A 16,207-nucleotide genomic window follows, 5' to 3' on the forward strand; every position below is an offset into this window, starting at 1 on the left:
GCTCACTTCCCTGTAGATTTATCCATGCTTTAGTGTCATGCAGAAATTATTTCATTAGATGATTTCATTTTTTTAAAGTTTCTGCAGACATTTCTCTTATTTTGTATTCCATTTGGTTTTGATTAAACATTTTAAACTTCTGAACATGGTTTAACATGAAATTCAGTATAAATGTCAAAGGTCTCTTTATATGTGTATATGTATTAGTGCTCTAAATCTACAGAACAATACGATGATTGTCAGTGCCTTGATGTTGTGTAGTCCAGGTGAATGGGTTCTTTTTAGTTCAAACTTTAAATCCAAAGGCATCAGTTAAAAGATGTATATACAGAACTGGGCATAATTTGATTTGATTTTGATTTTTTTTTTGATTTGAAATGGTTTATTTCAAGCAAATTAAGTAGAAATAATACACAACAGCAATATAAACATCAGTTATACATTCATACAGTAACTAATCAAACTTAGGATAATTAGACATATTAATAAATATTGCTTGAAAGGGAGTGGGAGGAAGCGAACTTATATAATCCCACCCCGATTATACTGTAACCATTTTATTACATGATTTATCAATATCCGGTTCCCAGTTTTTATCAGACAGAATTAAAAATCATAAGATATCGATAAAGCACATGACAAAGATGAATTACTTAAGTATTACGTCAAAAATAACTATTTTAGAAATCAACATGGCAAATGCAGATCAGTCATCTGAAATATATGCAGCTTATGTTACTTATAAAAGCCATTCATATGAATAAAACATAATACTATATTATTAAAGCAGACAACACTACTTCAGGAATTTTCATAGCAAAAATTTCATCAAGTATCAAAAGTTAAAAACATGTGTAATAATTAAATGTTATTACTTCTTGATTTATATGTATCATCTTAAAAACTGAAAAACGGGGGCAAATGTTCATGCGGTTTTGATTTTTATCTTCATTTAGTGCAATGTTTCTTGCATCCTATCCTAAAGAATAAGATCCATGGGCTTTATTATAAAACAGCTTCGGCATCTCATGCGAGTACGGACATACCCCATTGGTTAATGTCTGCTGCAGAAGATGTGTATGAATGGTCTCGTGCTCAAGAGGATACTGTGTTCTTGTCAGCGCCGCTGATCCATCTATGAGCTACACGTGTTATCTGTAGGGCATCAAGTGCTGGGGGCGCTTCAGCGGAGTTAAAGGATACCATGACATTGCCCAGATGTATTTACAAACCTCATTCTCATTGTCATATTTAGTCAATTTGTGCTAAAAATAAGTATTTTATTTCAAACCTTTGTTCAGGGTGATGTCAATTCTTAAAACTTTCAAATCTGGCCTGCAGTGACAATGTCAGCATTCTCATTTGGAAAGTATCTGCATAGATATTTACTTGCTTACTTTTACTTTCAAGTCTCTGCATTACTTGTACTTGTTGGTTACAGTTGCCTCAGCTGAGAGAAGTTCTTCAAACTCTAATGCTGTAGTTGCAGGTTTTGGCTTTGTGGAGTGTTGTGGACAAGAGGGGCTGCATCTTAAGGGGAGCTCAAGTGTGTCTTGCCGTTCCCATGATGTTCATGCAGCCACCTTAAGGGGACGTCATGAAAATAGAACGTACCATTGTCGTGTGTTGGGTTAGTGTATCGTGAAATATTTGAAAGAATGATGTAAGTTACACGCACTTATGACGCACGGGGGATGCTGTCGCACGGTGCCTTTTACACGCAGCACTCCAGTTGTCAGTGAGGTGCATGTACTGGCACCTTACTGAGCGCGTGCAAATGCTTTACGCACAGGGTGTGCATGAGATATGCAAGAGCCCATGATGCCCGTCGGATGGCCTTTCAAAGCCAGGGATGTGCATGGGAGCCACACTTTTCACTTGAACAGCCCTAATAGACTCCTTATGCAGTGCACAGGACTCGGGGGGATAAATCTATACGACGTGCCCTTGTCTCACCTACTTATCTTTCTATTGTATACGTGTTTGCTGCGATTTGATGCCCGCAGGAAAAAAAAAACTTGCATGAAGATTTTCTTCCTACAGGCTCGCCGGGTCATCTACGACTGTTATTTCATGTGGACAATCTGCGTGGCTCATGCAGATCTGCCCAAATTTCACCTGCAGACATCCCAGATCCACCTGTGCAATTAACTATCAGTTTGTTAAAGCTCACTTAAGGTCAACTAAAATTTAAAACCTGCAAGTGACCTTCCCGTGATCAGCATTAGTGCTGAATTGGCTCTCAATGTGTTACATGATGATCTAAGAAATGATTTTGCTGCCAAAATATGCCCACTTCTAGGACGGAGATAGTACCAGTTCATTTTGGTTTGCATTAATTATGTTAAGTACGGAAGTGCTGTACATGAATTCACTTTCACTCGATACAATAAACAAATGTATAGAATAAGAAGAGTCCTCTTTCATGAAAACAGCAATGATGTTGAGGAGATAATACTGTTGTTGTTCTATCAAATTCTGAGGTGTTTTTCCCAAAATATCTGGAAGGGGGTGGGAAGTTACTTATGAACTTTACCTGTGCTTGTGGTTGTTGGATTTCTAATAGTTTAGTGTGCTCTAAAAATACTGGTTTGATTTATTTTGTTTTTCTTGTTAAAATGCAATCACCGGTGAATACTAGAGGTAGGAATGAATTCTTGAAACCACATTTTTGTATCTTTTAAGATGGGGAGACTGTGTCACATAGTGTTTTCTGATACACAACAGAGACGTTGTAGCAGTTATTGTCTGATCAATTTTTTATAAAACAATTAACTTCTTGACAACTGACACTTCTATATCTACGAGTTCAGAAGCAGACCTCCGATTATTAACCTGCTACGGTGTTTACGTCCATGAATTTAAGTGTGAACAAAATGGCCTCACAGAAACTAAAATAAATGTAACAAGTGGCAATGTAGACATTTTTAAAAGTCCAGAATAGTCTTGGATATTTTTAGATGTTTACATGCTGATTTGACCCTAAAAGGGTTTCAGATTTAGCTGGCACAGGATGAGCAGAGCATGCTCCCACACTGTTGGCGTATACTTGTATAGCGCTTTTCTTCCTACAAGGACAAAGCGCTTTACAGTCACGCACCCATTCACCCAGTCACACACATTCACTCACATATTCACACACTGGTGGCCGCTCCACTGTTGTGGTCTGCAGGGTGCTCAGCTTCTTGCACCCTGCAGTTTCTTGGTTAAAAGGCAATTTGGAAGTAGTGATGTAGACCACATCTATACCTACAAGAAGTGAGCAAAGGTTGAGTGGGTAGAGAGGGTTTTATAGAGATAATGTCAAGTCATCTGTGGAGTCTGAGGAGTATAACGTATAAACGTAAACATTTGGAGGCGTTAATGACCTAGTTCTCTATCTGGATTGTCAGAAAATGAGACAATTGAAAATGATGCAGCGGTCAGCCACGCTGTCATCATGATCAATCAGTCATTAGGCATATTTTACCCATTCATCACCCCTTTGTCTCTTATCTAGAGGAAAAGACAGCAACTTTGATTAACAGTCATTAGGAGATTGATAAGAAATTGTACGTGCAGTATTTTATAAACAGATCAATATTTCCTAGTAAAACCTGGAATTAGGAAAGTTAGAGCAATTTGCATCAAAAGAAAAGAAAATTACATTTTCATTCTAAGAAACAAAAGCCAAAATTTAAACCAATTTTGTCATAAACTGGCTTTAAAAGCCGTTTTATAAATCTCAACGTAAATGAGCATCCTATTATAAAAGATGTAGATGTATCATTTAGTCTGTTAAAACAAGTAGAAACTTTTCTAAAGTTTCCATACATCTTAAACATTGACTGTATATAGATAAGAAAGTACCAGCTGGCTCCAACTACTGTTCTACTACCTGTTCTTGATAATCCAAATTTTCTTCATATTTTTTCTTCAGTGCAAGTTATTCAAGTCAGAGACTGACCAATCAGATGCCTCAATAAAAGGATGTGGTGCCCACTGGTCCCCACGTCGAATCCTTTAAAACGTTTTATTGACAGATTTGCCTGAGCCTGTTTTCAAGTGATAGGGGTGTAGACTTCCTATAAGCTCAGTCCTGATAGGTGAGAGCGGTTGCCATAGAAATAATGGCAGACCAATTTGTACTAATCGCTGCTTCCTAACGATGTCTGGCTCCTATATGGCCACGTCTGTATAGCGAAAAAATGAAGTCTGAATTGACTTAATTTGATCGGAACTGGAAGACGTCACACTCACTAAGTGGAGTTCTCATACAGTCAGGGATCTTAAACCAGAGACGAGTCCAAACTGTGACCCAGTCCCCTTTAGAGAATTTGGCTCCTCAAGGGGGTTTGTGAAAATCTTACTGCGGTGTCCGTTTTCCATTCAAGTACAACACTGTCAATACTTCAAGATTTGTTTCTGATTGTACCTGAACACATCACCTGTATTCAACCAGGAGTCAATACTGAATTGATCTTTCCTTAAAATAATAAATGTTCATTATTATCTGTATTTTTTAAGTAATTATTTAAGCTATAATTAAATTAAATAAATCATGATTTGATTATGGGTATCTCCAAAATCTGTGATCAATTCAGAGGTTTGAATTCGGGTCTCTATAGAGAACTATTGCCTTGTCTATCAAATTTTTTTAACATCCTTATTGGTAGAGTTATTGAAAAGCACATTTTTAACTGAAAAATAATCTCTTCATAAAATCCAGAGGTCTGCAGACTGACTCAGCAATGAACTCAGTGTCTTGGTTATGCATGGATGTCAGTATTGCCTTCAGTGTGCTGCTCGACATGCAGGCATTGGCCCTGCTCTCTCTTTGCTCTGCTTTAATAATGAAGGAGCTGTAAAGGTCTGGCTGTATGCCCTTCCATCTCTTTCCTTCCTCCTCCCTCCTCCCTGTCTCTGGTTTTCTCTGGCACATCCTGAGGGACCTCCTCTCAGCTCCTCTCCAGTTCGCACTGATGTTCCCATTAATGAACGGCATCATCCGGCTTGCTTGTTTTGCACAGTTCAGCTTCACTTCACCGCCTGGTGTCTGACCCGCTGTGCCATCTCTGATTCAGAGAGCAGCACATCATTACTCTGAGCATTCACAGTCAGAATCCGGAGCCTCTGAGAAAAAAAACAAAAAAACGTATCAAATTCGCTTTTTTCTCGTGTCATTTAAAACACTCAAAAACCTACTGCTGAAACCACTCGGATTTGTAGCAGTTCAATAGAAAACCCAAACCTGTCGGGATATCTTTAGACATATGGACAAAAAATGTGATTTTTGATTTATTACTTTGATTTTCTTTTTATTTTACAGTGAGTAGTGGATAATTGGAACGATAACCCCCGAAATACGGTCATTCTTGCTGTGCGACTGCCCTCTGTGCTGACGTGTTAAGATGATGTGAGAAGACCAGATGCCCCAGATAGAATCACTGCCTTCTTTTCCTGGTCATTGGGTTTGATTGACACTTTGCCAGGCCTAGACTGATCTCTGTAAAGCTCAGCCTCTGTTTGCTCTGCATTCAGAACTATACTAGAAGAAAACCCATTAATGAGAAGGTAGATTATTCTTTAGTGAAGCATTTTCAATGAATGCAAACCATACAGTTCCAAAACAGTCTTGCATATTTGCTGACTAATAGTGAGACGTGCAGTTTCATTGCTTTCATTCTTTGGTTGGTTAAAAATGGACCTTGCTTCTTTTTAAAGTGAAATTAAAGCATCATCTGTTTGCAGTTTTTGTAAGGAAAAATACTTGTAGAATATCTTTTGATCCATCTTTTGATCCATAGCTGTTGATCATTTTTCCATTATGTTCCAATTTTATAGACTCTTAAGTATTGAGAGTTTTTAGGTGTTTAGGGTCCAGTCCAGCAGTCAGACGGCACTAATCTTTGGAGGACCCAGACCCAGGCCCAGCCTTTAACACACAACACCTGTTATGATCTACTTGATGTCATAGCTTTGGAGAATCACATTCTGGCATGTTTAGTGATCAATCCCGATCAGTACTAAACCAAAGTCCAGTAAACTGTGCTCTGGCATGCCTCCAGATGACGGCCTCGTCACAGTTCACTTCATCACGCTGTAGGTCAGAACAGAGCGAGCACATTTGCCAAATAAACTGGATTGGAGTCACTTGTAGTTAGATTTCTTGGTGTAAGCAGGCTCTTACCGGATTTTTATTTTTCTTCAATTTCTAAGACTGTGTATCACTGCTAATGTGATTGTTTGTTTGTTTGTTTATTTATTTAAATATCCAACACAAATGAGGATGTTTTGTTCAATGACTGGATTTTTGTAAACCCAGTCCTACTCCACCTAATGTAAAACATTTGAATACGCTTGGAGTACATCAGTAGGACATTTACAATAGGACATTTACAGTTCCCAACGTCATTGTTTTGATGTACTCAGTATTTGAAACCAGTTGGAGCAGTGATGCTGACTGCTGTATAAGAGAAGTGAACCTATATATGTTGGAGATCGTCCCATGCTGGTGTGTATTTCTGTTCTCCGTGCATGATTGGGTTCAGTAAGTTATAACCTAAATCACTTAAAGGGGACATGTCTGAACCCCTTCACCTTTGAGTTAAGTTGTGGTGCACAGCGCCTATCGTCATGATGGTGAGCTTATAGACTTGCTCTGTGACTTCAAACCTCAGTTTTACTCTTTCAACAGTATCAAGTAAGTAACGCACCTTTTTATTATTACTTTATATTACAATTAGTTTGATTTGTTTCACTGAAAATGTGCAGTTAATGACATCTTTTTCACATTTTTTTTCCTTGTTCATATATTGGACACATAAGACAAGAAACCAACCAGTTTTCTACTTTTCTGTGAAACTAAGTGTGATGTCTCCAGATGCATCTAAGTGAGCTTGCTGCTATCCTGGCACTAAACAAGGCCAGAAAAATATCCAACTGTGCTTGCAGAAGCCTCCCTAGAAGGCAGCATGTTCAGCCTACCCTCTGAGTAAGCCCCCAATTTAAGAATATTAACCCTTTCAACCTCCATACCTCAAAGCTACAGCCCGCTGCACACAAAAAGGAATTTCTGTTTAGATCTTTTAAGATCAGAGTTCTTGTCTTCTCAACCTTTGACCTTTCCTGACTACACTGTCCACCTATCTATCTAAAAAATGCAGGTTAGGTTCACAGGAGTATCTACATAGTTTGCTGATGAACACACCAGACACAAGACACTTGGAATTTTCTCAGCTTACTGAATAGCTATGGTTTTGCTGAATCATATTTACAGGCTGCAGGACTGATCCGTACACATGTGGGAAATTAACATAAACAGTCTTAAGATATGAATTAAGTCTTTAATTCTGGGTCTGTAATCAGGGTGTTTCTATTAACCGCAGCTGTACATTTATGTTTTGCTTTAGTTTTATGATCCATTAAGATTAAATCCCATTTCTGTTTCCTCCCAAAAACAGTAGAACGCTTTGTTCTATTGCCTCATCCATGCATATGGGCCCTTGAGCTTGATGTTGTGTAGACATGGAGCTGCTTATTGTTGTTGTTGTAGAAGATGCTATTATGCATCTTGCCTCCTTTTGCTTGTTTAACCGTAACTAGTCACGCACTCTTTCTTGCTTACAAACTGGCCTTTTAGCCTAAGGCCTAAATAGAAGGGGGTTTTGTGGTTTTGCTTTTAGTTTTATTCTTTGAGTTGCAGAAGACTTCAGTTGGATGAGTCTGACACAAGTTGATTGATAACGAGACATGTCATGCTTTAATTTCTGGGAAGAATGAACCTTCCAAATGTTGTAGTTCCTCAAATGACCACCGGAGGCTGGCTGCAAATACACAGATTAGCATGTTAAGATGGAAGATTTTACACATAAAATAAAATGTATGTAAGGTCTTCTTTAAAAAAATGTTTTTAGTTCTATTTTAGTCATTACAACTGAGTTTTCTTTTTGCACAGTTCAGAGGAAACAGAAGTAAACAAAAAGAAGTTAGTTAGCCAATTATAAAGGTAGTAATCTATCTTCTAAAACATCTTTGTCTCATTTTATGGGTTCCTGACAGAGATCACTGTCTTGTATTCCGTGAGTTGACCTTAGTGGACCCACTTGGCAGGTTTGTTTGTTTTTTACATGCATGTGCCTTTAAAATTGAGTTGGACGGCTCATTTTTCATTCTATTTCAGATTTAAATACATAATCTAGGCTAACTTAGAAACTGCATCTTTCTTAAAAAAAAAAATATATATATATATATATATATATATATATATATATATATATATATATATATATATATATATATATATAGTTTACACTAGGAATACAAAAATGGGTCTAGTCGTCTACAAGTGGATGCCTTGGAATGGAGAGGATCTGGGTGCTTTGGCCCGCCGACTGTATCACTTACGTCAAAGCTACAAGCTTTTTCCAATGACGTTTTTTGTTTGCTCCTGATTCACAACAATTTGAATAAAGAAATGGTCAGAAAAGTAGTTTTAATTCTGAATTCTTTTTTAAATGTCCTCCTTCAAGAACATGTCAAAAACCCCATTTTCATTGGAGTGGGCTTTTAAAATGTTTTTTTGCACTGAGGGATTTGTTGGTGTCATTTGCTTTTCTGGGCCACCGTGAGCTAAAAACGGGCGTTTTGAATTCTGTCAAGACCAAGAAAATGCCATTCATTGTAACATAGATATTGTTATTAACACTAGGTAGCAGAATGAGTTGGATAAGGACTTTATTTCTGCTTAGCTGTAGGCTCAGGAGCACTGGTGGGAGCTTGCCATCTTGTCAGTTTCCGTCAGTGCACTGCTCTCTCTCATCTCTCATTTCCCTAATGGTGAGTTAGTGGAGTCTCTCGCTGTGGTACAGGCAAAAATGAGAGCAGCGCCTCGCTAATACAGACTCTTTGATGAGGAAGTAATGGAGTGTTCAGAGACAGACACCTGTGCCTCTGCAGCCGCCCGCCCGCACTTCCTGTGTGCCCGCGCACACGCGTGTTTCAACCCGCTTTATTTTTTTTTTTCACCAGCATGGCCACTCCCCTCCCTTTCCTCTGCTCTCTGTCTGTTCTTCCTCTCTCCTCCCTCATCTGTCCTATAAAGAAGCCACTCCTCTTCGTACAGAGCCGCCAGACTTGTTTGCATATTAACTGTCTCACTGCCGGGGTCTCATGAAATTCGATCAATCAAGTTTTTCTATTTTTGTGGCTGTTTCACCTCTCTTTTCTTTAGTTTTTTTTTTTTAATTCTTATTGGTTTTAGGCATAATTACTGTTTTAGAAGAATAATAAGATTAAGTCCTTAAGCTAAATGTTGTATTCATGCAGATGGTTGCAGTGGTCGTTTGTTGATTTCTAACATTTTATAAACTATTGGTAGACGAAATTCAAAACCTGTTTTTGGCGTTTATTTTTCCAACCCATTGCTGTGCATGTGAGTATATACGTGACTCACTCCCAGGTACTGCACCCTGCTGAGAATGATCTGACAAAAGGTTTGTTTGGCTTGGAGAGGACTCTGCTTCTGGGCTCCCAGTTAGCATGTGGTCTGCTTTAAAGTTCGAAGTCCAAGGCTTTGCTCTGCAGGTTTGATCCCGGTGCCTGCTCTTGCCCCCCACACTTTGAAAGAAACTGCAGTTGCTTGCATTTGTGCACCATGCAGCCTTCTGTGTCTGTGTGGGAGAAAAGCAGCTGAAAATGAAAATACAAAGAGGACACGGCACAGAACGGTTGGATGGACGGTGGTATTGTCCTAAAACACTCCAGCTGTTAAATTGCACATTAGTTTGTGTATATAATCAAATAAATTGTAAAGCTGTTTTTTTTATTTATAATGCAACATTTTTTGCACTGTACAAGAGTCGAAAGTTGTTATTTTTTTTCCATCCTGAGCTGAGCAGCTGTTGGTTAAACGTGAGCAGGGCTGGAAAAATGTCTGTTCTTGCACGGTACTCACAGGCTGGGAAATACCTGATATCTATCGGCAAGTCAGGCCTGGCCCTGTAGTGCTGAGCTCTGTGTCTGGCACCGAGTCAGCTGTGAGTCTCGTACAGTAGTTTCCACCACCATGTGCTCGTCAGTGCACATGGCCTTCACATCGTGCTTGAAACATTCTTGAGCTCAAAGACGTTCTTTGCCCCGCAGCATCAGAAAACGCCTGCGTGTCTTCTGATGACCTGACCTTGACCTGGTGTGTGGTGCACTGCGCCGCCTCCACTATCGAACCGAGTAGGAACTGCTCTTCAACGGCGCGCTTTGATTTCATTCATAATTTCATTTTAGCCTGTAGGACCTTATTTATTTTCCGTGTTCCTTCGGCTCTGTGGACGTGAATAAATCCATCTCATCACGGTGAGGAGGAAACCGTGCACAGCTGGGGGCTTGCAATCTCTGGCGTGGGAGAAATCTAGTACTTTGGGGGTTAAATTGTGAAAGTTAATGTAATAACTGCTAGCACCATCTGCTGGCCTACTTCCTTACAAAGAGAGGGAGAGAGTGGGTGAGTGAGAGAGCGAGCGAAAAACGAGTCTGGGTTTTAACGACATCTCTAATATTCATGCTGATGCATTTTGCTGCTTTGTGCTTTCATTTTCCACCGCTCCGGCGCCAGAGTCCTGAGCTCGACGAGCGCACCTCAGCCAGGCAGAGGGGAGGGCAGCAAGGGACAGCCAGGGACGAGATAAGTGAGGGGGGAAAGAAAGAAGAGGACCTAAACAAGTGCGAAAGGCAACCCAATTATTTTTTTTTTTGTCTCTGGATAATAAGAGGAGCGACCTACCTTATCCTGACCAGCAGAGAAAATGATGGGAAGCGCATAAAGCGAGGCAGAAAGTGAAGGAGGAATCGGAGGCGGACGGAAAGAGGAATCAATGAGGGGGGAGGAGAGAGGAGGCACGGTAAGGCAGCTTTGACAAACACGCTCGGAGAGTTGAAGCCGGACGACGGCGAAGCGGCACGCAGCAGCAGCATGAGAGCTTCCTGGACTGCCACGCACCTCCTCTACCGCCAACAGCGCTGCTCCCTCATCACCTCGTGAAGAGACAAACGAGGGGAGGGGAGGCGGGTGGTGGTGGGGGGGTGCAGAGAGGAAGAGGAAGGAGAGAAAGAGAGTGCGAGAACTCCCATGCTCTCCTCTTGAGCCCTGCCCGCTGGGGGAGGAGGAGACGAAACAGTCCCAACACTCTTGCCTGAGGAGAGGAGCTGACCGGGAAGGAGGAGGGGAGGCAAACGAGGAGAGAGGGAGGGGAGGGGGGGACGGCACAGCCAAAGGAACAGTGGGAGAAATCGACTGGGAAAAAAAATATATATAAAGGAAGTGTTTGTAAAGGAGAGCGCGTGCAAGGAAAAACCCAGCGAAAGGGCAAGGCTTTTGTTAGCGGGTTGAAGAGAAAAGGAGTAAGAGGAAGAAAAAAAGCACCATGTCTACAGTGAAGAGGCCAAGAGGAAGGGTAAGTGAGCTCCTCTCAGAGCTGGGAGGGAGGAGGGACAGGGGGAGGAGGAGGGGCCCGGCAGGAACTGAACAACCTCCTCTGCTACTGGCTCATGCTGCACTGCCGCCATCTTGAACTCATTGCTGTTTTTTTTTCCCCTTATGCTCCCCATCAGACTAATTTTCTTTTTCTGTGCGACACCGCGTACCTCCACATCCCAGATATCTTTTCGCTCCCATCCATCACTCCCCCATTTCCCCCTGTGGAGTTTCCCTCCCCCCCTCAGAGCCGTCCTCCGTCATGTACAGTGTGTATGTGTGTGTGTGTTTTTTCCTCCACAAGTTGAGTCCGCCAGTCTCCGGAGTGCTCACCACATGTGGAAATAACTGGGTGTGTGGGGGGGTGACAGTGAGGGGAAAGGTGTTTAGCCCAAATGGAGCTTACTTTACCTTTTCATCGGCTGTGTAGGTCCCCACCGTTTTCATGGGCCTGCGTGCTGCTAGAGAGATTGAAATCACTGCAGTGCTGGCAGGCTGTAATTTCAGTTATTTATAGATGTATTACACAGCTGCAGTGCTCTCCGTTTTGCTGCATTTTATCTCTACTCTCTCCCTGCCCTTCTTTCTGACATTACTATTTTCCTCTCAATATCCCCCCCCCCCCCTCCACTTGTGTCTTCCTTCATGTATGTTCTTCTCATATGCATTACTTCGAACTCCTCCCTCCTTTTTTTAAACCATTATTTAAATAAGAACATTCCAGTTTGATCCAGTAAATGTCTGCCTATTAGGCTCTGCGGCGTTGCACACGTGAAAATCATAATTCCACTCTTGTGTGTGTGTGTGCTTATTTTTTTTTCTCCACTTCCTTCCAAATGAATTGCTTGTTATTCAATTCCCTCCCCCACTTTGTCAGTCAGGTTCAAGCTAATTCTCTTTATTTAGCTAGCAATGTGGGGACGAGGAAAAAAAAAAAACAAGACCCAGCAACCAGCCGCGCCTGGACCGTGAACGCAACTCACTTTTTTAGATTAGGTCATCCATTTATGGGTCCTCTTTCTGCTGGGCTCCAGGGCCACAACAAAGCACTTGTGTAGGCATAACGGCAGTCACGCCATCTATTATTCACATATTATCATGTGTCAGGCACGCTGGATTATTTATGTCTCCGAGGCACACTGTAACCTGCTACAATGGGCGAGTATTTTACTTTCTGTTTGAATCGGGTACCTAACCCAAAAAGGAGTTGAATTTGTCCTGTACTTTCGAGTCACATGGCACCCAAAGGATTTAAAGGAAATTTCTATAGAAAAACTGTTTTCATAGTGTTCAGTGATGTTAAAGAGAGTTGAGGTTAGTAGTTGGTGACAGGCAGTCCAACCCCTGTGCACAGCATCAGGAATTAGAGCAGCAACAAGCTGCTGTCTTACAGCATCCAGAGAGTTTTCTCAATGAGCTGAGTAACCTTGCCATTCCTCAGTTTGTAGCACGGTTTATGTACAATTAAAAATGTAGTAAATGTTTTTTATTTAAAGCCTTTGTATCATCTTTAAAATGTAGTATCGAAAATTGGATCTTGAAACAACAGAATCTTATTTTTCTAGTAACATTTTACTGTCTTAGTTGGCTGTGATATGAAGTAATGTCTTTTGTGTTCAAAACACTCAAACGATTGGTTGAGGTCATGTTGGTATAGATGTAGGGTTATAAGGACATATATGAATTTTAAACAAATACGACTGAAATAAACAGCATTTAGTGCCTTTTTGATGTTGGTAAAGGTCTTTCTTAGTTGTGTTGTGCTCTTGTACATGGCCTGTTAGTCACATCCTGTCTTATTTTCTGCTTTTTGCTGAATGCACTTTTAGACACAATTATCTTTCTAGCTAGAATACAGTGTCTGTTATGTGCTGAATCTTAAACAGCCTAATTTCAATATGTATGAAATGGTTCATTATGCAAGTGTCCTAATTATAATACAAATACATAATCTTTTATTCTTCCCAGCCTCGAAAGAACATCAATGGTCCGGGAAGCCAGGTGTGCGTCCTCAGTCCTCCAGTGAAGAGCAACTCGTCGTCTTCGTCTTCTTCCTCTTCGTCCTCGTCATCGTCCTCCTCGTCATCCAGCTCCTCGTCGGAGAAGAGGGTACCTCGGAGGACGCCTCAACAGATGGAGTCAACTCTACTGGACAAGCAGGAGAAGGCAAACAGAATAATATCAGAGGCTATTGCTAAGGCCCGGCAACGAGGGGAGAAGAACATCCCGCGGGTCATGAGCCCCGAGAGTTTCCCCAGTTCTTCTGCTCAGTTCAAGACCCACCGTGACCGTGGGCACAAAGGAAACGGCAAGGCCCGATCCAAAGACAAGTCATCTAAGAGGGCCTGCATTATACAGTCCAAGCCAAAGCAGAAAGCCAAGATCGGGTATGTGGATGTTATTCCTGTTTTGTAAACTGCTACAGTGACTAGTTTGCCAAAAAAGAACTTTAATCCTATTTGTGTTAATTCAGCGCATGCCAGAACCAGTCTTGCATTTCGTGAGGTCAAAACAACATGTGACATGCGCCAGCGGTTAACTCCTGGTTACTTCACAGCTCAACTGTCCACATAGCATAGGCCTTCAAATTGAGCCGTTGATGTCGAATTCAGTATAGCAACTGTTTCAAATTCCCATGAGTTAACAAGACAAAGTCTATGGGTAGGTCTTTTTGACGAGTACGTCTTATTAAAGGCATGCAAAGTAGTCATTTTTGAGAAAAGGCGTTGTAATATATTTTTGCCTGTTTGGGTTCTGGTTTGTTTCTCTGGTACATATTTACTTGTGTGTATTTTGTTCCTGTGGCTGCTGAGATGGAAGCTCAAAGTTCAGCATTTACTGCTCTCCATAGCAGTAAAGCAGGCTCAGTCATGAGCAGAGACATGGGAGGAGCAAACAAAGAGAGCATTTACATGTGGGACTGCGGCGCCTCGTACGTTTAAGCAAGTAGCGCTGATATATAGATACTATAATCCGCCTCCCATCCCCCTCAGTTTAACTGCAAAAAGCAAGTGTGGAGCTACAAGCCACACCCAGCCCATGCTATTAAAATATCAGCTGGTGCAGATGTGAGTGCAGCGTCAGGGAGACAAAGAAGCGGGATAATGTTTAAATATGGTTATATCATATTCAACGGACTGGGCGTAAGAGCATTTGTTATTTTTAAACCAGCACAAGCGAGGCCTGTTTTGTACTAGAATGAGGGAGAAAGAGACTGACAGCGGTCAACAATCTAGCTGGCAGCTGCCTTGATCGATAATTAGATGAGGTTAGCACAGGGGGCAGAAGCTTGTAGCTCATAATAGATTTTTCCCGTTATGAGTGTGTATGTAATAATTAAAAAAGTTGAATTAATAAAAGAACAGAGGCGTTGGTGATGGAGCTACAGCCTTCTGTAGATGGAGGTACTTGCTTGCTAGAGCTCAGACTAACTTGGACTCCCCACATGCCTTCATCATTTGAAAAATTATTGATCATCTTAGAGCAAAATTGGTATAGATTTTTTCTGTATTTATGTATTTTTCATTTATCTTTGATACATTACGGTTATATTACTCTCAAGCAGCTTTCAAAACACAATTTGAGTTTACTTAAAAACTGATTTATCCCTCATTACTTTAAATTTATTGAGGCATAATTGAGAAAATGTGTTTTCAAGGACAATTTAAGAATGTTTTTTTTGTAATATAAGTCACTAGTTCCAAATGTGAATAACTGAAACCAATTCAAGTATGCTGTAATAAGGTAGTGTACTGTGTAATCCAACAAATCCACAAGTTAGAGCAAAGCACCATAACTGTAAATGAGGACACATGCACTCGACTGTAGCCCTTAAACCGTTCAGCATCCATTTGGGGAATAAAGACAAACTCTGTTGGTCAAATCTAGGCTAACTGCTACTTAGAATGAGCTTCAAAGAGGAGTGATATGTTACACAATATGGAATTTAGTAGAACACTGTACATCTTATCACCATATTTACACATTTCTTGAAAGTTTTTCTTCCTTAAAAACTTTTTAGACATATTTGTTGCATGTACCAGTTTTAATACTTTAAGCACACGTGCCACAAACTGGCACATGGGAAAAGGAATTATAACCAAGGGATAACTTTGGTTTACGAAAAGGTTTGAACTGTTTCAAACTTGCCTTTTGTTTCCTACATTCCAAAAGGAACTGTTGTTTACAACTGTGTAACTTATTAAAGTGTGAAAGGGAGTGGTGAATGGCCCAATCAGAAGGACTACTTGAAAGTCAAGATTGATGGAGTTCACTATTTTGTAAAAGGGATGCAAAGATCACAGTTTCTACCCAGTTGTTAAGTTAGCAGTTTGGGCGCATTTACACTGGTAGGTTTGAATTCTCACCTAAATCTGCATGTGGGCTAAACAAGCCAACTGGGGTTCCCTTCAGAAACATGGCTTTGGTTTATGCCTTAGTCACAACTGCCCTTATGGGTAGATATGTGCTGTCTGCGGGCAATAAATGAGCAAACTTGTACGTGACATGTAGGTGACCCGCACAAAATGTCTAAGTTGAAAATTTCTCTGTGTATTTTTTTCATGCGGTCAGTAAAAACCTAGTACATGCACTTCACTAACGCCTGGAGTGCTGTTTAAAGAGCACCGTACAACAGCATCACCCGTACGTCCTAAGTGCAACTTACACTTACTTACATTAGACTTACATTTCCCCTTAAGATGCAGCCCCTTTTGTCCATGACCCTCTATGGGCCTGGAGAATCGAAAAACCTGCAGCACC

General features: G+C 40.8%; 1 protein-coding gene and 1 long non-coding RNA gene across 11 annotated transcripts in view; one reads left to right on the forward strand and one right to left on the reverse strand.

The window, feature by feature from the left end:
• Positions 1 to 16,207, forward strand: part of chd9 (chromodomain helicase DNA binding protein 9) — a 74,476-nt gene that overhangs the window by 18,681 nt on the left and 39,588 nt on the right. For 8 of the 10 annotated variants that reach the window (XM_011493380.4, XM_011493383.4, XM_011493389.4 and 5 more), the window contains one exon: positions 13,415 to 13,833. In XM_011493380.4, coding sequence (XP_011491682.1) covers positions 13,415 to 13,833 — 419 coding nt within the window. Of the gene's footprint in view, positions 1 to 9,206; positions 11,427 to 13,414; positions 13,834 to 16,207 lie in introns of those variants that run through there. The other 2 variants (XM_011493400.4, XM_078945314.1) reach the window with 2 other exon arrangements.
• On the reverse strand, positions 360 to 10,897 carry LOC144991215 (uncharacterized). Its single transcript, XR_013655191.1, has 2 exons — positions 10,757 to 10,897; positions 360 to 5,112 (listed from the first exon to the last, which is right to left on the reverse strand). It is a non-coding gene; the product is annotated as an uncharacterized LOC144991215 (long non-coding RNA).

The sequence above is a fragment of the Oryzias latipes genome, chromosome 3 (assembly GCF_053564925.1).
Source record: "Oryzias latipes strain Hd-rR chromosome 3, Olatipes_Hd-rR_3.1".
NCBI classification, from domain to species: Eukaryota; Metazoa; Chordata; class Actinopteri; order Beloniformes; family Adrianichthyidae; genus Oryzias; species Oryzias latipes.